Source organism: Ovis canadensis, chromosome 24 (genome assembly GCF_042477335.2).
Source record: "Ovis canadensis isolate MfBH-ARS-UI-01 breed Bighorn chromosome 24, ARS-UI_OviCan_v2, whole genome shotgun sequence".
Classification (NCBI taxonomy): domain Eukaryota; kingdom Metazoa; phylum Chordata; class Mammalia; order Artiodactyla; family Bovidae; genus Ovis; species Ovis canadensis.
In genome coordinates, this window is record NC_091268.1 from 25,758,322 (window position 1) to 25,782,008 (window position 23,687).

Sequence of the window (23,687 nt, forward strand, 5' to 3'; positions counted from 1 at the left end):
AAGGAAAAGGCAACCCACTCCAGTGTTCTTGCCTGGAGAATCCCAGGGACAGGGGAGCCTGGTGGGCTGCTGTCTATGGGGTCGCACAGAGTTGGACACGACTGAAGCGACTTAGCAGCAGCAGCAGCAGCAGCAGCATATGAAGTTTGTGGGGGAAAATGCAAAACATTTTCTGTTATCTGGAATTATATTAAAGTACACCCTATTAGGAAAAACTAAATATTGAATTTTTATAAAAACTCCCCAATAGTAGGTTTTTATATTTATAAAGGAGAAGTTTGAACTTGCTTCTGTGAACATTAGTTCTTCTTATCAAAGCTGTTCGAGATATAATTCACGTTAACATATAATTTACCCTTTGCAAGTGTACAGTTCAGAGGGTTTTAGTATTTTTTTCCACAAGACTACAACCATCACCATGAATTCCAGGACATTTTCATCATCCCTCAAGGAAACCTTGTACCCATTAGTGGTTACTTCCCATCCCCTCACTCCCTCTGAACCTGGCAACCACTGATCTACTTTTTGTCTCTATGGCTTTACCTATTCTGGATGTTTTATATAAATGAAATCTTACAATAGATGGCCATTGTGTCTGGCTCCTTTTACTTAATACAGTTAAGTCCCCTACATACAAACTCCATTTCAAGAGCAAATTCGTAAAGTCCAACGAAGTTAGTTAGGTACCCAGCTAATGCAATCAGCTATATAGTATTGTTTGACCACTTCCAATTTACCTTGATTCATGGACCTAGCATTCCAGTTTCCTATGCAAGATTGTTCTTTACAACATCAGACTTTTACTCCCATCACCAGTCACATCCACAGCTGGGCACTGTTTTCACTTTGGCTCCATCTCTTCATTCTTTCTGGAGTTACTTCTCCATTCTTCTCCGGTGGCATATTGGGCACCTACCAACTTGAGGAGTTCATCTTTCAGTGTCCTATCTTTTTGCCTTTTCATCCTGTTCATGGGGTTCTCAAGGCAAGAATGCTGGTTTGCCATACCCTTCTCCAGTGGACCATGTTTTGTCAAAACTCTCCATCATGACCCATCCTTCTTGGGTGGCCCTACATGGCATGGCTCATAGTTTCACTGAGTTAGATAAGGCTGTGGTCCATGTGATCAGTTTGGTTAGTTTTCTGTGATTGTAGTTTTCATTCTGTCTGCCCTCTGATAGATAAGGGGCTTATGGAAGATTCCTGATAGGAGAGACTGACTGTTGGGGAAGCTGGGTTTTATTCCAATGGGCGGGGCTGTGTTACCTCCCTGTTGTTTGGCCTGAGGCCAAACTATGGTGGGGCGGGGGGGGGGGGGGGGGGGTAATGACTGTAATGGCCATCTCCTTCAAAAGGACTTGTGCATGCACGGCTTTACTTTCCTGACAAAGGTCTGTTAGTCAAGGCTATGGTTTTTCCAGTAGTCATGTATGGATGTGAGAGTCGGACTATAAAGAAAGCTGAGCATCAAAGAATTGATGCTTTTAAACTGTGGTGTTGGAGAAGACTCTTGGGAGTCCCTTGGACTGCAAGGAGATCCAGCCAGTCCATCCTAAAGGAGATCAGTCCTGAATATTCATTGGAAGGACTGACGCTGAAGCTGGAGCTCTGGTACTTTGGCCACCTGATGCGAAGAACTGACTCGTTGGAAAAGACCCTGATGCTGGGAAAGATTGAAGGCAGGAGGAGAAGGGGATGATTAGAGGATGAGATGGTTGGATGGCATCACTGACTTGATGGACGTGAGCTTGAGCAAGCTCCGGGAGTTGGTGATGGACAGGGAACCCTGGCGTGCTGCAGTCCATGGGGTTGCAGAGTCAGACACGACTGAACGATTGACCTGAACTGATACAGTGCTGTAGTGATAGGTTTAAGAAACTTTTCAAATAGTGCATTAACAGCAAACACAAAAATCAAGGAAAAATATTTTTAATCTTATGATACAGAACCTAGGACAGTACAACAGCTGGCATTAAGGGGCTGGCATCGAGTGAACAGGCAGGAAGAGTGACTGATGGAGGAGGGAGAAGATAGTAGCATTGAAGGATCACCAGCAGTAGGAGACGGGAGGGCGAGCTGCGATTTCACTCACCCCTGACGTTGCTGGCACAGGTTCTGGTTCTTTGCTAGATTCAATTCTATCCACCCTCTTGCTTCCAGACACCCTGGGCTTGAAATAAAGATACCCTACTACTGTACTCTATACAGTACTGTACAGTATGTAAAAGCACTCCTCATAGAAGATGCACACGTGACAATATATGCCAGACACGTGAGCCACCTTACGTGACTGCACATGCAAACACACATTCCCACCTTGAAAGTTCGGACTTGGAGGTTAACAGGTCATAGTATTTTCAAGGTCCTTCCATGTTGTGGAATGTATCAGTAAGTCATTCCTTTTTGTGGTTTAATAATATTCCATTGAATGGACATATTACGTTTTCTTTATCCATTCATCAGCTGATGGACATTGGGGTTTTTTACTTCTCTATTATGATAATGCTGCTATAAACATTCCAAGTACAAATCTTTCTGTGGACCTATGTTCTTAACGTCCTTGGGTGTATACAAAGGAATGGATGTGGTTAACTCTGTCTTATGCTTTTTCAAAAAACGGCCAGACTGTTTTCCAAAGCAGCTGCACCATTTCATATTCCCATTTGCAATGCATTCCAATTTCTTCATATCCCTCTTGTCTTTTAGGGTCAAGTGGTATATCTTGTTGTGGTTTTGATTAGCATTTTCCTATTGACTAATGATCATCTTTTCAAGTGCTTGTTGGTCATTTGTGTATCTCTTTGGGGCTAATGTCCATTCTGACCCTTTGCTCATTTAAAATATTGGATTGCCTTTTTATTTTCGAATTATAGGTTTATAGTCTTAAATACACCTTCCCATAGAACCTAGTTTCTATGGTAAACAAATCAGTTATGGTAAACCCCTACATTAAACGTAGTATACTCACTTTTAACAGTCTAAAAGGACAATGGAGTGAGAAACTGTGTTTCAAAAGCTTTCATGACTTAAAAACCTGGAGAACCGCCTAAAGCTCTTATTCCTTTAGTCGTTCTATTAATCAATGACATGATCTTTGAAAGCACGCCTCAGTGTGTCCTTCCTGTGCTAGTGACTATATCACTTACTACTAGAGACGTACACTCCAGTTCAAACTCAGTGGGAGTACCTGCAGTCAGTTTACTGCCTCAGGTATGTTTGACCATGACCTGAAGTTTTATAGTCTTTTCTCCTGAGCTTCCTCCCCTAGGAAAGTGAATCCATGTAGGGTGAGGAGTAATCTGGAGGAATAAGGAAAGGCTATGGGAAATAAGTATTTTCTTGCCTCCAATGTGCAGGATTAGATCCAGGGCTTCTCTAATTGATGATAGTTAATTTCCCTCATCAAATGCATGCTAATTCAGTGATCTGGAACCTTGGGCCATGGAATCAATTATTTTATTTCTGATTCAAGGGTCTTTTCCAAGATCCATCTCAGCATGGGGGCCATGAAACGAGTTGGTCACCAGTTTCATGGCTGATTCGCATGTAAGTCCACCAGTGGCCTGCAGACAAGCTCTGGATACGTCTGCACAAATTACTGTGATGGAGCTGTCAAGTGAACAAATGGTTGAAAGCAGATGAAGAAAATAACTATTTCATAGGCATTCAAGTAAAACACCAGCAAGATTTGGAATGCCAACAGTGTATCAGGAAACAAATGTGACACTTTAATAATAATAAACACAACCACGAAGAAGCACTGTATTTTCCCTCTATTATATTAGCAAATACACAGAAGAACAAAATAAATGGACTTACTTTCAACTACTGGTTCTTATATACCCATGAATATGTATCAGAGTTACTTGTGGAAGTATTAAAAAGTATACTGAAGTCTAGGTAGGCCTCACTCTGAGGTCGCAGCAGGGGTCAGTCAGAACCTAGGTATTTTTTTTACAAGCTCTTCGGATGGCTGAGTTTCCCGCTGGTTGAGTCTCTGATTTTAGGTTGACTGGGGTACTTTGGGTTTTTTGGGTCGCCGTGTCAGGGTACGGGGGGCTTTTTTCACAGAGTTACTAGCAGTGGTGAAGAACTTGGCCTCTGGCTTTTTGGGAGTCTGTCTTGGGTCTTTTTTCCCCAGGGAAGAGTTTCTTTCTTTCTCCACCTCTTCTTTGACTCTGACCTTCTTCCCTGGGCCTTTCCCTGGGGTCTTGGGCTCTGCAGCTATTGGGGTCTCCAGGGCTGGGGAGGCCTTTCTCTTCTTCCCACGAGCTGCGTTGGGACCAGGACTCTTTTTCGGAGACTTCTTTCCTGTGGCAGCTTTTTGTATCTAAGAAAAAGAAAAAGGTGGGTGAATACGGGTCAGACTACTGACAGTGTAACCCAAAGAGCTTCTGTTCCTAAAATTTAGGGAACCCCTAAAAGGCACACTGCAGCACAAAGAGTTAGGAACGGCTTTTTCCTTCTGCCTTGCAAACATTTTGAAAGGCAGCTGCATTTCATTATTAACGACTGTAGAAAGGACCCTACATCTTCTTGGTGCAATCAGTGGAAAACCATCTTTTCCTATGGCTGGGGCTAAGGGCTCCGGGAAGCACACGCTGGGAGCACAGCAGGAAGACTTGTGACCTCATCCTGACTCTTCTTCACCCCCAGGAGTAAATTCCCTATATGTGGGTTAGGGCACTGGGTTACCCTGCTGAAAACCAGGGTGGCTGGCCGGTTACCCAGTTAAAACCAACTGTGGGGCGTGTTAGAAAAAAGCAGGGACTGTACTCCAGGCTGGGACGCCTGGATTTTCCAAGCACCCTAGATGATCCGAGGACAACATTCCAGCAATGGACTGTGTCCCACACAGACAGACAATATAGACAAAACTAGCAACAGGACTTTGTTTCTGACAATGTAAACCAACAGATGGAAATTTTGAAAAACATTAAAAACATGATGAAACTTTCTTATCTTTCCCCAAATTTCCTAGGTGGTTCAAAAGGCACACACACTTCTACACTCTTTTCCAACCATGCCGCACAGCTTGTGGGATCTTAGGTCCCTGACCAGGGATCAAACCCGGGACCACGGCAGTGAAAGCGCTGAGGCCAACCACTGGACCTCCAGGGAACTGCCGACACTTGAATACTCTTGAATCATATCACCCCGGCAGCGATGCTTTCCCCTCCAGCATATCACCTTCCAGTCACATTAAAACAAATACAGCTTACTTCTAGAAACAATTATACTGCTTGTAGTAAACATACTAATTATCAACATTAATTTCAAATATATTTTAAAAATCTCAATTAGCACTTTGGGGATACTTTAAAAGGAATATTTTCACTAACAGAGGAAAAGTATAATTCTGTTGAAGATTTTAAAGATTACTGTTCCAAAAATATACATAATAGGTAAACTGCAGGGACAGCCGTGGGACGACCCTGTCAGGCTATGCCCAGAGAGGCTGTGAGTCTCCCAGACACATGGTGAGGGCCACCCTCCAATCTCCTAAAAAGGACCCACTGCTCCCCTCTGAGGTCTCTCCCCAATAGCTGGATGGATACTCTGAGTGAAAACATTAACAAAGCACCCCAAAATAAAAAAACTCAGTTCCTTTAAACCACCTCCTCTGAAACCCATGAAGTCAGACCTCCGTTAAGAGCCACGCAGGGCCGAGTGTTTGCAAAGGTGTCAGAGGCAGGACCCAGCACCCAAGTTTCCCCTCAGGTAAGTTTTCTGAGATGAATTCTGTGGTGACTGAGGACTCACCTTCGCAAACTGAGTCTGCTCTTCAAAACCACAGGCAACATGGTTAATTATTAGCATTATTAATATGGCTGAGTCTCCCATGATTCCAAGGTACATGAAGAAAGCATTGGCTGACTACAGGTCACTCCAATATTTAAGGAGGTGGGCAGAGTCAGTCAGAGGTTCTTGGGGCTCACTCTGGCATTTTTCATCCCTTACTTCACAAATTTCTACAAGAGCTGCCTCCCAGGTATAGCACTCCCTGTCCCTCAGCAGTGCCTGCTGGCACACGTGGGCCCCAGAACCCATCCACAACAGGCACCAATATTAATGAAAATACCTTGACGCTTCCTGCAGCTGGAGTTTCCTTCAATGGCACCAGCAGTGGGATTTCATCTTCAGAATCGTCTTGTGCTTTAGGCAGGGTGCTCACCCCACCGGTCTCCTCCTGGGGTGCAGGGTCCTGGGCTGGAACATCCCCAGTTTTGGGGGCCACTGCATCTGTGGTTGGGGCAGGTTTGGCCTTTCTAGCCTGCTTTAGAAGCTTCTTTTCTTTCTTCTCCTGCTGTCTTTTAAGAGCTCTTTCTTTCTTCTTTCGGCTTTTCTTTGATACCTCCAAAAAGAACCAAGCGTAATTTTAAGAGTGGAATCTTCTTAGCACGTGTAGTCAGGTCTTTTGTCAGCTCCTGAAAGGGCCTAGACCTGCACAAGATCCAAGCAAACGAGCCCCACTGCCACCACTTGAAACCCAACTCCACTTTGTCTCAAAGCCACAGCTAAAGATGCATTTTATGTGGTGAATTCTATCCAGAATCTGGGTATGTAAGTGTGTGGTCACCGGCTGTGTGGAAGTCAACTCTGTCTATAGGCTGAGTTACGAATAATTCGGAACTGTATAGTATGTGTTGTGAAATAGCTGGTCTTCCATACATGCAGGGTTCCATACCTACAGACTCAACCTGATGTGAATCAAAAATATTCAGGCAGGGGGATCCCCAAAGTTCAAAACAGCAAAACTTAAATTTGCTGCACTGTGGCAACTCTTTACATAGCATTCACACTGCATTCAGTATTATAACCTAAAGATGATTTAAAGTATACAGAAGGATGTGTGTAGTTTAACTTATATACGGGACATTGTTGTTCAGGCATTTGTAAACAAACAAACAAATAAGACACTCACTGGACACACGGATGAACACGGCTGGAGAAAGACTGAATCAACTAGGAGACTGGTCCCACCAATAACAAAAGGGTCCACTTTCTTTCCTGCCACTTTTTACAATAGTACCAGCAGTATTTAAAACCCACAAGCCAGAACCAAGAGGCATGTCAGCCTCAAGCAGTCTTACATTTTGCGCACGAATAACCAAGTACTCAACAGCCTAGACTTTGGGTTTCCTCTTCCTCTCAGCATCTCCTGCAGGCTCTTGGAACCTCTGTTCTCTCTTCTTGGGCTGTGCTTACAGACATGATGAAGCCTGTCCAGGATATGAACTTCTACTAACCTTTTTCAACAGGTCTCGTGTGCGGAGTCCCTTGGCTTCACCCTGACTGCTGACAAAGGAAGAGAAGACAGGCAGGGAAACCGACCGCTCAGTCTTCACGAACAAGAGCTTCACGCTCTCCCACTTCTGAAACAGAGAGAAGAGCAACGTCACCCACGCGGGTTTTGCTTCTTTTATATGAAGGACTGACTGTGAGACGTCTGCGAGACCGTACCTCCGGCAGTTTCTGCGAGAGCCTTTTCGCAACAGCAACAACATTTTCAACGATGTGCTGAATCGGCATCCCGGTGTGACCGATGCGAATAGTGCTGGAAAAGCATCCGACAGAGATGTGAAAATGTAATTTGCATCTCAAAATAAAGCGTAAGCTGGTATGTGACAAACAGAAGCGCACAACTGAAACATTTTTTTTAGGGTAGAAACACTAAGGTCTTCAGGCCCTTCATTTATTTTAAGAGATGATCATCTTTCCTGTTCTAGAAGAAATACCCTCCTCCTGAAATATCAAGAGGTGATCAGCGCTGCTCTCTTGTGACCTAGATGGGAGGGAAATCCAGGAGGGAGGGGGTACGTGTATATGTACGGCCAATTCACGTCACTGTACAGCAGACACTAGCACAGCTTTGTGAAGTAACTATACCCCCGCCATCAAAATAAGAAGGCACTGAGGAGCTGGCACATAATTGTGTGAGGCTGGGAGGGTCAGTGGGGAGGGCCACAGGGAATTCCACCTGCCTTCTGGAGAACACAGGTCCCCGGGCCAGCCCTCAAGCTTTGCTGAGGGTGATAACCCCCAACAGTGGCTGTTCTGCAAAGGACCCACTCCCAGGAGGACCACTTGCCGTCTTTATAGCCCCACTGCCCTGACGCAGCACTAGCTGCTTGTGGAACAGCTTCTGGCCAAGAGCAAAACTATCTCCTCAACTGAAGCAGAGGGCACCCACAGGCCAGCAGAGAGCCTAGAAGTGCCCACAGCTCAGCCACCAGGTCCCCTGGTCCTACCAGCTCCCACTCTCCCTACCAGGGGAGCTGACAGGCAGGCTGGCTGTTGGTGGGGTATCTGCAGAATGAGGGTGACACGGGCTGGTGATCCCACCCCTCTCAAGCCAAAGAAGGGGCTCGCCCATTCTGTGTGCCCACTGGCGCTGACCTGCAAGCACACCCTGAACCAGGCCTCTGACCCTCAAGCTAGCTGATTCCCATCAAACACTACTTTTATGTCAGCCTATAATATATAGAGTGGGGGATCCACGCCTAACCATCAACTCTACTTAGCTGCTTAACTCACCCAAGTAGGACGGTTCCCACCTGCAGGCAGATGACACCAGAGTCCACCAGTCTCCCTAGCCATACCCTGCTCTAACTCGCCTGGAGACACTGCTGAGGGCTGGCCTCCCTGGTGAGCAGAGCCAAGACATCCTGTTTTGTTATGGATGTGACCACTGGGTCCACATGGGCTTCTGGGGTATCTCTGGGTGGAAAGGCTTTACAGCCCTGCCCTACTGGCAGCTGCTCATCCCTACACCACAGATGTCCCAGTCATCAGATTACGTGTTTTATGAAATGATGTTGAATTATGTTCCTCCACACAGCTCAAACTTAACCCTCCCTTCAAGCACTCAAACTCAACCTGCTTTTCATTCTAATTAAAAAAAAAAGAAAGAAAGAAAAAGGCTGAGCTGCTATCTATCCACCTGAAGGCTGGAATGCAGTCACTGTCCTAAGAGGTCTTTGGTGGGTGTGGGGACTCCACCCAGCGCAGCATTCCAGGAAAGAGAAGCTCCATGAGAACATGCTGAAATATAAGACGGGCTGGTGAAACGGGAGATGCAGAACTCACTTCTCAAGAAGTTAAAGCAAGACTGAAGAGGGCCTTGACTTTAAGGGACAAATGATGCTGGTCTACACAGAAACCCAGAACTACTAACATTCCCTAAGCATCGGCCTTATTCTCCTGTTTTCTTGAACATCTGGAGGTGCCCTATCCAATACAGTAAAAGTCAGCAGACATGCCTTTTAAAATTCAGCTAAAAACAAGTGAAGTTGGAAATTTGGTTCTTCAGCTGCGGCAGCCACATCACAAGCTCAGCAGCCACGCGTGGCTCATTCTCCTGTGAGACTGCACAGCTACAGACTGTCTCCAGCACTGGGGAAAGTTCTAGGGGGCAGCACCGTTCTAGAGAACTGAATACTCCTATGGAATAAATCTTAGTTTATCTGAAGAATCTGATTTCGTTAACACCATCTTATAAATGTTTAAACAGCCACCGCTGTTGTTCAGTCATTGAGTTGTGTTCGGCTCTGCAACCCCAAATAAAACCATTACTAAAGATAAAATTAAACAGAGGCACACCTTCACGCCTTTTACCTACCTGCAAGAGCCGCTCTTAGAGATGTTTAAGACAGTTCCCCCAATGCAGTCGTTGATCTCTGTAGATAAAGTCTTGGACTGAAGGTTTACAGATACTGGAACCCTAGAACAACACAATGGCTCTTTACTGCAGCACATAACAGTCATAAACATTATGTTACTCAAGTCCAGTCACTGCTGAGAAACTTACTTCTTTCTGTTGTAGAAATGCCTCCCCAGATGTGAGGGCAAGAGCCGCCTGATTCTGGCATCTGTAATGAAGAAGTCAAAACTACCCAAGAGGCGGAGCTTGGCTTCATAGGCTTTATATTCCTTTTTTAAAGTTCGGAGAGGAATAATCTAGAAAATTTAAGAAAATGTAAAAACATGAATATACAAAATAGTAACAGACTCAGTGACACAGCAAACAAACTTATGGTTACCAAAGGGGAGAGGGGAGGGAGAGGGGCAAATTAGGAGTCTGGGATCAACAGATACAAAACGACACTGTAAACCAACTATACTTCGATAAAAGAGAAAAAGGAGAAAGAAAGCAGGGGGGGAAAAAGAGAAGTATAAAAACACAAAAACACTAAGAACCTGGACAAGAAGAAGAAATACAGGGACAATTTCTGTTTAGATTCTAAGATGCCCTGGAGTCACAGCTGAGTAGACACAAATGTGCGTGAAACAGCGCAGGCACTAGGCCGACTGCTGGGGACACAGAGGAATGAGCGGGACCCTTGGCTAAAGAAACTGCACCGCCAACGACAGAACCGACGAGAGGTGGCGAGAGGTGCCAAGCCGGAGGCAAACCCAGGACACCCCGAAGGAGAAAGGAGCAATTTAACAGAGCAACCTTCTGTAAAATCTTCAAGACAGAAACATCGCTGATGCACATGTAGAGCTCTTAGGCCAACCAACCTCAACAGCTCATTCGTTACAAGCTAGAGGGAATATGCCCTACCCAAAGCCAATGAGAATTTAAAAGGGAAAATTAAGTTAAAAATTAAATTCCCAGGAGAGTAACATGAAATAGGTAATTATTACTTGTCACTTCAACTGTAGTTGTCTTTAAAATATTAACCTGCTCCCTACCTGAGAAATGGTTTTGATCCCATGCTTGTTTAGAAGCTTCTTATAATAATGTTCTGTCTGTTCAGAGCTTAGATTTGGTTCATCTTTGGTAAATAAACACACGTCTGCTAAATCTGATCGAATACCATGAGGCAAAGACCTGCAAAATACATGAGACACACCAAAGAATAAAGCATTTTAACAGATCATATATACGTTTATATTCCACAGAATACACAATCAATCCAGTCATTTCAATAAACTTTATTCATGGTTTTTAAACAAATAAGCTACTGAGCACAGCACACACATACACACAGTTTTCAACGGCACAGAAAAGTTAAGATTCAAATACTAAATCACCACAAATATCCACAGACCAAAATAGCATTAACATTTGGGACGCGGTTAAGAGTTAAAATATATCAAGGACACTCAAAATAGTATAAATATACTATAATTTGGCCACAACACACAGGGCATTTTAGTTCCTTCTAGGGTTCAAACCTATGCCTCCTGCATTGGAAGGTGGAATCCTACCCAGTGGCCCGCTAGGGAAGTCTGATCATTATTTTATATGTTTGGTATATATAGCACTATGAAGCGCTAGAATAATCCAGTTTCATCAGGGCAGTTGTGGTTCAGAACGCCACCTTGCAGAAACCTCTGGGCTCCATAATCATAACTGTTATGAGCTGAAACAGAAACGGGAGCAAACCCACAGGGACCAGCAAACATGTGCTATGCTGAGTCTCAAAAAGGGAAAAAAAGGCTTAGCTCGGGCACTAGGTCTATGTGTCCTGAGGAAACATATCCTTAGTTTAAGAGGAAAGCAAGCCTCAGCAGCAGGACTTGGACAATGAGATGGCAAGTGGCAGAAATCACAAGAGCTGAGTGGTTGGGAAAATAACCTGGACAACGTGAGGGCAAAAGTGCGGAATAAACAAAGAACACACCCGGACATGTGAAGCAGTAACTAAAACAACATGGCTAGGGCTGCTCATGGCGATGAGTTAAGAGTCTGAGGGTTAAAGGGGTCTTCCCAGTTTGTAATCATTCTTAAAAAAAAAAAAAAGTTTTTAGATGTCTTCATTGACTTTGTTACAATGTTTCTGTTTTTTGTTTTTGGCCAAGAGGCATGAGGGATCCCAGCTCCCCAATCAGGGATCGAACTTGCCCCCCGCTGTATTAGAAGGTGAGGCCCTAGCCATTGGACATCTGGGGATAACATGTCTAATTATAGTTATTCGTAACCCCTATCCTCCACTCTTACAGGGGAAAGAAAAGCTATCCCGCATCTTGCTTTCTATAACAGCTCTAGCTTTGGAAATGAAGGATTCCACAGAGAGGAAGGTTACCAGACAGAATATAGGACACCCAGTTAAACCTGAATCATTTTTTAATTATGTCCCCATGCTACATGAGACCTACTTACACTAACAAAAAAAATTCCCCTGTATTTTTATTTGCTAAGTCTGGCATCTTTGACCTAAGAATTATAGCAATAAGAATGTGTAATCTTCATGGGTTTCTTTCCTGTAAGGAATTCACTGTCAAATTTTTAATAGTCTCTGTATATAGGAATGAGTTTAGCATCTCAGTAATTTTAGCTTGGAACTAGTTAGACATGGGAAGATAACAGATTCTATGAAAATACAAAAGCTGCTTCATTTATTCTAACCTTTGTCCTCTCAAAAACCAGGTTTTCAGATTCAACAGAACTGAATCTGGCTTTGGTCAAGTCATCCACCAACCATTCAGAAAACTGACGGAATTTTTAGAAAGTTTAAGCAGGTCTAAATCTGATGGTTTTCAAATCAGATATTTTGAGTTTGCAAAGTTTCCACCAAAAACTAAGTTGACAGTTGTTAAAGTTCCACGAAACAGCCAATCAGTTAAGAACAGCAAAAGCAGAAAGCAAGAACTTACAATCTGACCCTCAGCTCTTTACTTGGAATTTTCCATAATACCACCATTAAAAAGAAATTTTCATTCTCATTCAGAAGTAATCCATTCGCGTTTTTCCTGGATCTGGAATGTGCCAACAGAGCCTCCACTGCCTTCTTAACCTGCAAAGTGGAGATAAACAAGTCAGTCAAATTTCAATTGAATTTAGCAAAATTCAAAATCTAGCCCCTCCCCAGAATTTGCCCCTGCTCAATTTCTATTCTCGCAGGTAATCTCCACAACCATACTCATCAAGATTGTGCAATGTGTAATCGGAGGAATGCAGCCACCTGAAGTCCAGTGGTTAAGACTGCATTTCCACTGCAGGAGGCACAGGTCCCCGCAAGGCCAAAACAAAACAATTAAGTGGGAGCATGCTTCCCCTGCACTCAACAATGAAGGCAGCAAACCCCATAAAAGCACAATACATCTGCATCTCACATTTTCTGAGTGCCTATTATGCGCCAGGCCCGCCTGGCCCCCTTGCTTTGTTTGCATCACCTTCTCCGATCCTGGAGAGCAGAGCCCATTCTTAAATCTGAGGAAGTTACCAAGGATCAAGTGACTTGGCCAAACTGCAGGGGGCATGTGTATACATACAGCTTATTCATCTTCCTGTACAGCTGAAACTAATACAACACTGTAAAGCAACTATACTCCAATAAAAATTAATACAAAATAAAGCTTTCTAATTTGCAGCTTTATTTCTAACAAAGCCTAATCAGAATGTTAAAGTGAAAACCAGTCCATCCTAAAGGAAATCAGTCCTCAATATTCATTGGAAGGACTGATGCTGAAGCTGAAACTCCAATACTTTGGCCACCTGATGCCAAGAACTGACTCACTGGAAAGGACCCTGATGCTGGAAAAAATTGAAGGCAGGAGAAGGGGATGACAGAGGATGAGATAGTTGGATGGCATCACCAACTCAATGGACGTGAGTTTGAGTAAACTCTGGGAGTTGGCGGTGGACAGCAAGGCCTGGCATGCTGCGGTTCATGGGGTCGCAAAGAATCGGACACGACTGAGTGACTGAACTGAAAGGGAAAACTTGGTAGGACATTCCTTTAGAATACCCCGAAGGAATCAAACCAGTCGTGTGGTTTTCAAGGTATAATCTGGGCCTGTTTTAGAGACATTCCCCTTTCTCTTGCCCTACTCTATTGCTGTTATAAGGTGATTTCTTTTGTGTTCTGATACCTACTCATCTTGTGAAAAACGTAAAACATTTAAGCAATGTTAAACTCGGAGAAGGGGACAGCAGAGGATGAGATGGTTGGACAGCATCACTGACTCAATGGACATAAACTCCAGGAGATAGTGGGACAGAGGAGCCTGGCACGCCCTGGTTGGACACGACTTAGCAATGGAACAACAAAAACTCTGTGAGGCAGTTCAAAATGGAGTCACAGTGGCCAGCAGGAACTTCGTATCAGTTGCTTTAAGACATATGCTAGCAATTTCCCTGGTGGTCCAGTGGCTAAGACTCTGTGCTTCCAATGCAGGGGCCTGGGTTCCAACCCTGGTCAAGGAGCTAGATCCACATGCAGCAACCAAGAGTTTCCACATGAGGCCACTAAGACCGGGATCTGTCAAATAAATATTTTTTAAAAACCTGCGCTAAGACTGCAAGTGTCTCAGAGTGATAAACTGAGAGTGTTACTTTAGATGAGAAATCTGATGGGCAATGTGTGTGGAATAGAAGGAGCAACTGATAGAGCCATGACCCACTCCCCTGTAATAACTGTGTGTGCTAAGTCTCTTCAGTGGTGTCTGACTCTTTGGAACCCCATGGACCCACCGGGCTCCTCTGTCCATGGGATTCTCCAGGAAAGAATACTGGAGTGGGTTTCTATTTCCTTTTCCAGGGGATCTTCCCCACCCAGAGATCAAACCCTGCATCTCTTATGTCTCCTGCACTGGCAGGTGCGTTCTTTACCACCACTCCTCAAAGAGAGACTCTGGAGCCGAGAGACGTGAAGTCTCCTCGCTGCTGAGAGCTGTTCCAGACGGATACTGCCGGAGGCCTTGTTTCAGTAGGAGCCTGCTCCCCTCTCGGGCTTGTTAAGAGACCAGCTGCCGGACTGCTGCTTGTGCTGCGACGCCTTCTCCCAGCACTTCTCCTTGGAGGCTACTCTATGTTCTGCGCTAATTATTTGCAATCAACTGAGAGGTTTATGAATTGTCAGAAACAAAAGCAAAAAAGGCAACCGGCAGGGAAGCAGAGCCAGGTGGGCCTCACTCCAGGGCCCCAAGGTATACCTGAAATCCAATTCAAGGTAAGGGACTCTCCTGGCGGTCCGGCGGTTAGGACTCTGAGCTCACACTGCAGATGGCAGGGGTTTCATCCCTAGTCGGGGAACTAGAACCCCGAGAGCCGCGCGAAGCGGCCATTAAAAAAAAAAAAAATCAACTCAAGAGAGCCAGGCCGCAGGGCTGGAGGAGGCGGGCGTCTAGCCAGCTGTTTAAGGCAGCGGGAAAGTGGAGGACACTGCGAACGAGCGACCCTAAGCCCAGAAGGCGTCCACACCGGCGCGGAGCCCGCCCTCGGAATCCGCGACTCACAAGGCCTCGGCCGCCCCGCTTCCAAACTCCCCGCCCGGGGGCCACTCACCTGCTCTTCGTCCAGCTGCTCCGGGCCGGCCGGGGTCTCCGGACTCGAAGCTGAAGTCTCGGTTGAGGCTGACGGCGGGATAGAAGCCGAAGCCTCCATGTCTCCTTCACCGCGTGGAGACTCGCGTGCCGACCCGGGAGCTCGCTCTCCGTGCGCACGCGCGGACACAGGCCCGAAGCCGGAAGCTGGGAGGCGGGAACCGGACGCTCGCGTCACTTCCGGGAGCGCGGGGTCCAGCGCTTCGGCGTCGCGGCGTCAGGGGTTGGCGGGCTCGAGCAAACTGAGGTAGGCTCCCCCTTTGCGATTTGAGTCGCTACGGCGAGGGGCATAGATGCCTCTCAAGTTTCTTCAGCTCCCGGTGTCTGTGAGGCGCGGGGAGCAGCCTGGCAACGCCTGGCTCTCACTCTTCCGCGAAAGCGCCCTGAAGCGGAAAAGAAGGCCCGCTGTGGGTGGACCCCCGACTTGGGAGCAGGAGGCACGGGGCGTGGGAAATCTGGCTCCACCACCTACCTGGCGGGTGACCTGGGGCGAACCCCCGCCGCTCCCCAGACACAGGCCCTTCCCTGCCTGACGGTTTCGTGCACGGGAAACACCGTGCGAGTCGTTAAGCGGTGTGGGGCCCGAAAGGTGAGCCGAGGCCGGTCTCCTGAGCTTCGAGTTTCACAGAGGCGGGAGGTAAGAGCAAGAGCAGGTAACGGTGCAGACTGCAGAACGGGAGAAGGCCCCTCTCCCTCCCCGCGGCCCCACAGGAGACCACTGGCTACCTGTTTCTCCTGGAGCTTTCCAGGGATGGTCTACGTATGTTTGCTGCTGCTAAATCACTTCAGTTGTGTCCGACTCTGCGACCCCATAGACGGCAGCCCAACAGCCTCCCCCATCCCTGGGATTCTCCAGGCAAGAACACTGGAGTGGGTTGCCATTTCCTTCTCCAATGCATGAAAGTGAAAAGTGAAAGTGAAGTCGCTCAGTCGTGTCCGACTCTTCGCGACCCCGTGGACTGCAGCCTATGAGGCTCCTCCGTCCAAGAGATTTTCCAGGCCAGAGTGCTGGAGTGGGTTGCCATTGCCTTCTCCGTCTACGTGTGTTTAGGAAATACTTACACTTTTTTCTCTTTATGGATGGTTGGGCTTCAATTTAGTTTTTTTTTTTCTAAGACAAGTAGTAGGTTCTATGCCCATTGTTCTGTACGTTGCCCGTTTCTCTTAAGGTATCTTAGAGGTTGTCCAAGTCAGTACTTGTGGCTTTGCCTCTTTTTTCGTTTGTTTTTACAGCCATATGGCCTTTCACCACGGAGGTATAAACCAGAGGGTTTTTTTTTAGGAGCTTTTTGATGGATAGTCAGGATAGCTCATTTTGCAAAAGAGCTACATGGGTATGTATGGCTGAGTCCATCTGCTGTCCACCTGAAACTCACAACATTGTTAATTGGCTATACTCCAATACAAAATAAAAAATTTAATTAAAAAGATTAAGTACAAAATACTGTACATAAAATAGATAAGCAGCAAACATTTACTGATAAAGAAATTAGCTGAGTCGCTGTGTTGTACACCTGAAACTAACACTATTATAAATCAAATATGTTTCTTAAAAAGCTATGAAAATTTTGATATGAAAGGATGGGAGTGGGATGCTTTCCATGTCAGTTGCTTTCAAGGAAAATGCTCCTTCCCTATTGCCAAAGCTGAAAAAAGGGGAGTTCTGCTGATCTCTGATACTGACTTTGTCTTAAAAAAAATTATTGAAATACAGTTAATTTACAGTATTATGTCTCGTTTTATCTTTAACCAAAAACTTGTAGGAAAAATGTTCTAAACCTTTGGCACCAATTCCCACTTGCCTGTTTTAGAATCTGGAATTCTAAATGGAATTTAGAATTGGAATTCATCTTAACACGATAATGAGCTGTTACTTTAGGCTTCATGTACTGTGTCTCCTAGTATTCTGAAAAGAACATGGGGGCTGCCATATGTTGTGTCATCTGAATTCAAGTCAAGAGCCGGACTTCCAGGCCAAGGGAAACAGCAGGAATTCAGGTAAAAGAAGATGGTGGTGTTTGGAAGTAGTAAGTGGCTGGAGTAGGGATGTGCAGAGGGGAGAAAGAGGAGATGAGGCTAGAGTGGGTAGCCTAAGGGATTAATTGTCAAGCTGAAGTTTTATATTTTGGAGAAACCATATGGATACAAGGTTTTTGAACTGGTGTCAGGGAAGAAGAGGAATTAGTAATGAATTAGACTTTAGGAAAGTTGATCTTTCCGTGGTATTGTAGTGGTTAAAAGAGTCATATGCCCACAAATTCACTGAAGCCTTAAGTGATTGAGTTTCATTCCCCTGTCCCTTGAGTAAGGGCTTGACTTAGTGATTTGCTTTTAGTAAATAGAATAGAGCAGAAGTGAGGGGATGTCACTTTGGAGATTAGGTTATAAAAAGACTATAGGTTCAACCTTAAGTGTTCTTTCCCCCTCCTTTTTTCTTTTCAAATTACTTGCTCTGGGTGAAGCTTTGAGAAGTCCTGAGACTACTCAGGCAACCAAGTGAGACTTTGCTGGTGGTCCCATGGTTAAGACTCCAAGCTTCCACTGCAGGGAGAACTAAGGTCCCGCAGGCTGCACAGCAAGGCTGAAAAGAAAAAAGGAAACTGGAAATACATGAGACTGCCAAAAGCAGCAGCAGAGAGTCAGAACAGAGATATGGAGAAGCCCCGTTAGGAGACAGGAGGAAAAAGAGCCTATAAAATCGAGAAATTGTTTAGGATGTAAAAGAAAACCAAGAGGGTGCTTAGGAATGGAGAAGTGAGGATGTGTTAATACCAGAAATACTGAAGAACTTCTGGAAAGCCATTTGTTGGGCAGTTAAGTCATGGTGACCTTACGGAAAACAATTTCAGTGAAAGGATTATGAGAGTTATGAGTGAGAGAGGAAAAAAATGGAACATTGGTATATTTTAAACTTTTATTTACCATTAAGGAAGATGAAAGTGAAAGTGAAGTCACTCAGTCATGTCCGACTCTTTGCAACCCCAAGGACTGTAGCCTAACAGGTTCCTCCGTCCATGGGATTTTCCAGGCAAGAATTCTGGAGTGGATTGCCATTTCCTTCTCCAGGGGATCTTCCCAACCCAGAAATTGAACCCAGGTCTCCCTCATTGTAGGTAGACGCTTTACCATCTGAGCCACCAGGGAAGCCCAGGCTAAGGCAGGTGAAGTAAGTGAAACTATTTTTGTGTCCCAGGGAATTCTTTATATCGCCAATTCTCTTTACTATCCATGATAACACATATAATAGCACTTGGTTATCTACCTCTCTGTCTTCCCTGGTAACTCAGTCGGTAGAATCTGCCTGCAATGCAGGAGACCTGGGTTCAATCCTTGGGTCAGGAAGATCCCCTGGAGAAGGAAATGGCAACCCACTCCAGTATTCTTGCCTGGGAAATCCTATGGACAGAGGAGCGTGGCGGGCTACAGTCCTTGGGGTCACAAAGAGTTGGACACGATTATATATTTAAATATAGATTTATATAGGTATAAATGCTATGTCAACCTCTAAAGCATCTGTTGAGTTACTAGTTAGCATTTTTTATTTCTCCACAGATTGAATATCTGTGGTTTTATCCTATTCACTTTCAATAGGTCGCAACTCGTGTATGTGCTTACTACAAGGGAGTTTACAACTTAACAGGGCAATAGGGCAAAGTAAGACCTATGAGGCAGGATGTGATCAATGCTGTAATTTTTATAAGCTGCCACATGAACTCAGATTACTTACAAACTGAAAGAATAGCAATAGTAAGAAGAGTTCTTCTCTAAATTTAGTGTTTTCACCCTTGTGTGATAGTGACTGTTGATTAGTTTGTTTCCTCTATGCACTAGATTGAGTCCTTTGAGACCAGAACTGGGGTTCAAATTTACTTGGTACACACAAGGTCTGCGTGTCACGTGGTGAGTGGACACTGAATCTATGAATCCCTTCTTACCTTCTGAAGGCTTTACTCTTTTAATTTTCCTCCTATTCCATTGTCTTCATTTTCCTTTTCTCCAGTAGCTGTCTTTGTGCTTCGTGTGTGTTCTTAAGAAATAGTGCCTAGCCAGGACATGGAAGCAACCTAGATGTCCATCAGCAGACTAATGGATAAGAAAGCTGTGGTACATATACACAATGGAGTATTACTCAGCCATTAGAAAGAATACATTTGAATCAGTTCTAATGAGGTGGATGAAACTGGAGCCGATTATACAGAGTGAAGTAAGCCAGAAAGAAAAACACCAATACAGTATATTAACACATACATATGGAATTTAGAAAGATGGCAATGATAACCCTATATGCGAGACACCAAAAGAGACACAGATGTATAGAACAGACTTTCGGACTCTGTGGGAGAGGGAGAGGGTGGGATGATTTGGGAGAATGGCTGTGAAACATGTATACTATCATGTAAGAAGCGAATTGCCAGTCTAGGTTCGATACAGGATGCTTGGGGCTGGTGCACTGGGATGACCCAGAGAGATGATACGGGGAGGGTGGTGGGAGGGGGGTTCAGGGTTGGGAACTCATGTGCACCTGTGGCGGATTCATGTCAATGTATGGCAAAACCAGTACAGTATTGTAAAGTAAAAATAAATAAAAGATAAAGAGCAAAAAAAGTAAAAATACTGAAGGGAAAAAAAAAAAGAAAGAAATAGTGCCATGCTATTTTTTTCCCTACCTTTTTTTGTCTTTGTAGTCAAGTGCTATAAAGCGCTTTCAGCTTTCTCTTAACTCTTTCATTTCAATCACACTATTACTATTCCGTCTAAAGTCACCAATGACCTTTTAATTCAAATAATTTTAAAAAAAATCCTCATTCTTTTTGCTCTGCTGTATTTGAAACCATTCTCATGTTCAGTGAAATTTCTGAAGAAATTTTATCCTTTTCTAAATATCCATGCCTGCTATTTATTAAGAGCTAAATTAGCCATTAGTGAGCACTAAGTTTTAAATGTGAATTGTACTTCATTTGTTTCTGTATAGATGTAGTTGCCACAGTGTGTTATTTAACTTTGGGATTTATGCTGGAAAATATTTTACTCTTACCAAGTAGTCTTTTAAAATAACTAACCTTAAACATCCACATTATTCTGTAAAATTTCACTCAATACCTGAGGGTAAATATTTCATTCATAAATTAAGTAACTTAAATTTTTCTTAAACTGCTGTCAATTCTACCTCTTGTTTTTAAAACTTTTTAAACTCAAGATACTGTGGAACACACACAAGATTAATACTCTGTAAACTTTATCCAGACTCCACCTAATTACATTATTTATGCCCATCTATCCTTTATCCACTTTTAAATGAATTAAATATGATAATTGCCAGCCAAAATGAAAATTGTACTTGTAAAGGAATAATAAAAGCAGTTCTATTAGTGGAAATTGAGTTAAAGGAAAAGTAATAAGTATCTTGAACCATATATGCAAATTGCTTTTTAAAAATTAATACATTAACATCTTGGGGAAGAAGTCAAAGTAATTAGCATATACATTTCTAATGAGACAATTACTAAGTCTTGTAGTATTTCTTTTCTAGTAAGCATATATTAAGTAAGAGTCAGTCAACATTTTGAGCACCCAGATCTCACTGAATACTATTGTTTCCCTGAAGGTACTAAAAGAGGTTTCTCTTTATTTTTGAAATTTTTTTAGTAGTTGCAAAATCTGCCTGCTTATTAACAAAATGGCATCAACTATATGCAAAGTAGTATATAATTGTATAAAGGATTTAATAAATCATAATGCAACTACCTGCAAAGAATGTATGAAGATGTTGCTGGATGGTAAACAAAGTTTAATAACAAATTTAATAATGGAGCTCAAATTCTAGTTACTTGAAAATAAATATTTGCTAGAATCAACTAGTAAATCTAGACAGCCCTGCAGTTAAGATAATTATTAGTACAAATGGCAAAACAAGGCATATAGTGAAATATCCATGTCTGAGTTATCTAAAAGCAATTTTTAAAATGTTCTGTCAGTGTCCTCAAGATCCATCTTGGTATTGAAATCTGCTGGGAATTATTGATATAGGCATGAGGTGAAACAGTATTGCTGACAGTATAGAGTATGACATAAGGGAAATAGGAAGAATATGGTCTTTTTGGTCAGAAAGATCTGAGTCTGGATCCTAACTCAGTAATATAGTAGTTATTTAGCTTTGGACAAGTCAGCTAATCTCCCAAGCCTCAATTTTTTTTTTTTTAATGTGTAAGAGGAAACTAGTTCTCCACTGGAATTGTTAAGATAATTGAATGAGATAACGTATATACGTACATAGTATCTGGCACATACTGTAATAGGACAGGGTTAGCCCTTTGCTGAAAATAATCATTATTAAAAGGATTGGAAAGTGGAATGTGCACCTTAAGGTGTGAAAGAGGGGAGGCAGTGTGCCTGAACTCAAGGAGGGAAGAAGAGGTTGTTAAGTCAAGAAATCACTAGATTCTGATAATTAAAAAAAAAAAAAAAATAGGGAATGAAGGCCCTAGGGAATGAGAAGCAGGAAAACAGTGAAACCAGAGAAAATTTCAGTAGGGAAACTATTAACCTGTTTGCTATTCCTGTTTGGCTCTCTCCTTGTATCTGGGTACAGCTGTGTGGGTGCCTTGAGCACCCCATTTAACTCTGTCTCACAAAGGACACCAATGCCTCCTTGTACACCTTTTAGGAAGACAACTTTTTAATCCTATCAGCCTTAACTTAGAGGAATTATATTCCCTGAGAAATGTCATCAAGACTATTCTCAGAAGTGATTTATAGGCTTAAAAAAGTGTGTGTGGGGAGGTGCTTTCAGCACCATTGATCATCTTTTATTATTGAAGATAAGCAGCTGACAACTTCTTGGAGGACTGGGTTCATTTAACCATAACAGTATGTAACTGGTAAATGTTATTGATAGTCAAAGTGCATCTTTACTTAAATTAGGAAGGTTTTCAATAGCCTCAATATTTGGGCTTTCCTGATAGCTCAGTTGGTAGAGTCAACGTACAATGCAGGAGACCCCAGTTCAATTCCTGGGTTGGGAAGATACTGTGGAGAAGGGAAAAGCTACGCACTGCAGTATTCTTGTCTGGAGAATTCCAGTCCATGGGGTTGCAAAGACTTGGACAGGACTGAGTGACTTTCACTTTCAATAGCCTCTGTGAAGTATTATGATAGGTCATCAATAAGCGATCAATGAAAGAACTTCTAAAAGTTATTCATACATGTAATTTAATAAGATCTACCAAAAAAGAAAACAAGGACTTAGCCTTGAGATTTAAAGAGTTAATCAGCAGAGGTACAGATGAACTTGGCTCTAATAACATGAAAGTCTGATAGGGACAATCTGGTATTTTTTCTCTTAGTATTTATTTATTTGGCTGCACGGAGTCTTATCTGCGTGGGTTCTAGTTCCCTGACCAAGGATCACACCCATGCCCCCTGCATTGGATGCACAGAGTCTTGGCCACTGGGCCACCAGGGAAGTCCTGGGACAGTCCAGTGTTATAGCTGACAGGGCACATCAAAGGGAACAGTGTGAAGCAGGCACTCAAGACTGATAGATTGGGAGGGAAGCTCAAGTTATTTCGCCACCTTTGAGGAATACCAAGTGGTCTGTGTGTGGTAACAGCTTTATAAAAGCAGATAAAGGGAGGAGATGTGAAGCTTTCCTCTCTGGCTTATTTACTCATTTGCATTTCTAATGATAATTCAAACAAATTACCCAGCAGTAAAGAGAATAAACTAGTGATAAGACAGGTGGGTTAATTAATCTCTGAAACACCCCCACCCCCACCCCCGCCCTGGAAAAAAGAACTGGGTGCATAACATGATTCCATTTACCTGGAGTTCAAAAACAGGCAAAACTAATCTATGGCAGAGTAGTGATTGCCTTGGCAGGAGGAAGGGATGGATTGGAAAGAGGCAGAAAGAGACTTTCTGTAGTGATGAAAATGTTCTATATGTTGATGGCGATGTTAACATAATTGTATACACCAGGTAATTCATTGTTAAACTTGAGATCTGTGCATTTCTCTGTATGCAAGTTTTATCTTAAATAATAATAAAAAATTCTCCTTTGTGTACACATTCTGTCTGCTGGACCTTGTTTGTAAACAGTAATTACTCCTCAGCATCTAATCTTTCAAAATTTCTTTTATTCTAAAATTAAGTGTATTTGCCAGGAAAATAGCAAAGATGGCAATGGAGATAGTTTTTGTTTGAAGTATAACAATTTGTGTGATTTATTAGCAAACACAAAGTTCTTTAGGAGGACTGTACTGCTCAATTCAGAGGGGTGAAGTCTCAACCTAGACAGTCACAAACAAGAGTGCAAAGCAATTTCAACATGTTTCTTTCATTATGCCCCCTCTAGCTAAACTATTGTACTGGTAGAAATTATCAGTAGCCTCGCTCTTCACTAAACTCATAGA

The 23,687-nt window shown here is 43.4% G+C and overlaps 1 protein-coding gene and 1 long non-coding RNA gene across 2 annotated transcripts; one reads left to right on the forward strand and one right to left on the reverse strand.

Annotated features, from left to right (window-relative positions):
- Positions 1–1,913: 1,913 nt before the first annotated feature.
- Positions 1,914–16,312, reverse strand: RSL1D1 (ribosomal L1 domain containing 1). The gene is made up of 10 exons (XM_069569982.1): positions 15,749–16,312; positions 15,239–15,659; positions 12,607–12,746; positions 10,699–10,837; positions 9,812–9,960; positions 9,623–9,724; positions 7,465–7,558; positions 7,251–7,376; positions 6,083–6,355; positions 1,914–4,330 (listed from the first exon to the last, which is right to left on the reverse strand). The coding sequence occupies exons 2-10, from the start codon at positions 15,335–15,337 to the stop codon at positions 4,004–4,006; spliced, it is 1,449 nt and encodes a 482-aa protein (XP_069426083.1). The 5' UTR covers positions 15,338–15,659; positions 15,749–16,312; the 3' UTR covers positions 1,914–4,003.
- An 864-nt stretch (positions 16,313–17,176) lies between these two features.
- On the forward strand, positions 17,177–19,917 carry LOC138428977 (uncharacterized). Its single transcript, XR_011252640.1, has 2 exons — positions 17,177–17,274; positions 19,108–19,917. It is a non-coding gene; the product is annotated as an uncharacterized lncRNA (long non-coding RNA).
- The last annotated feature ends 3,770 nt before the right edge of the window (positions 19,918–23,687 follow it).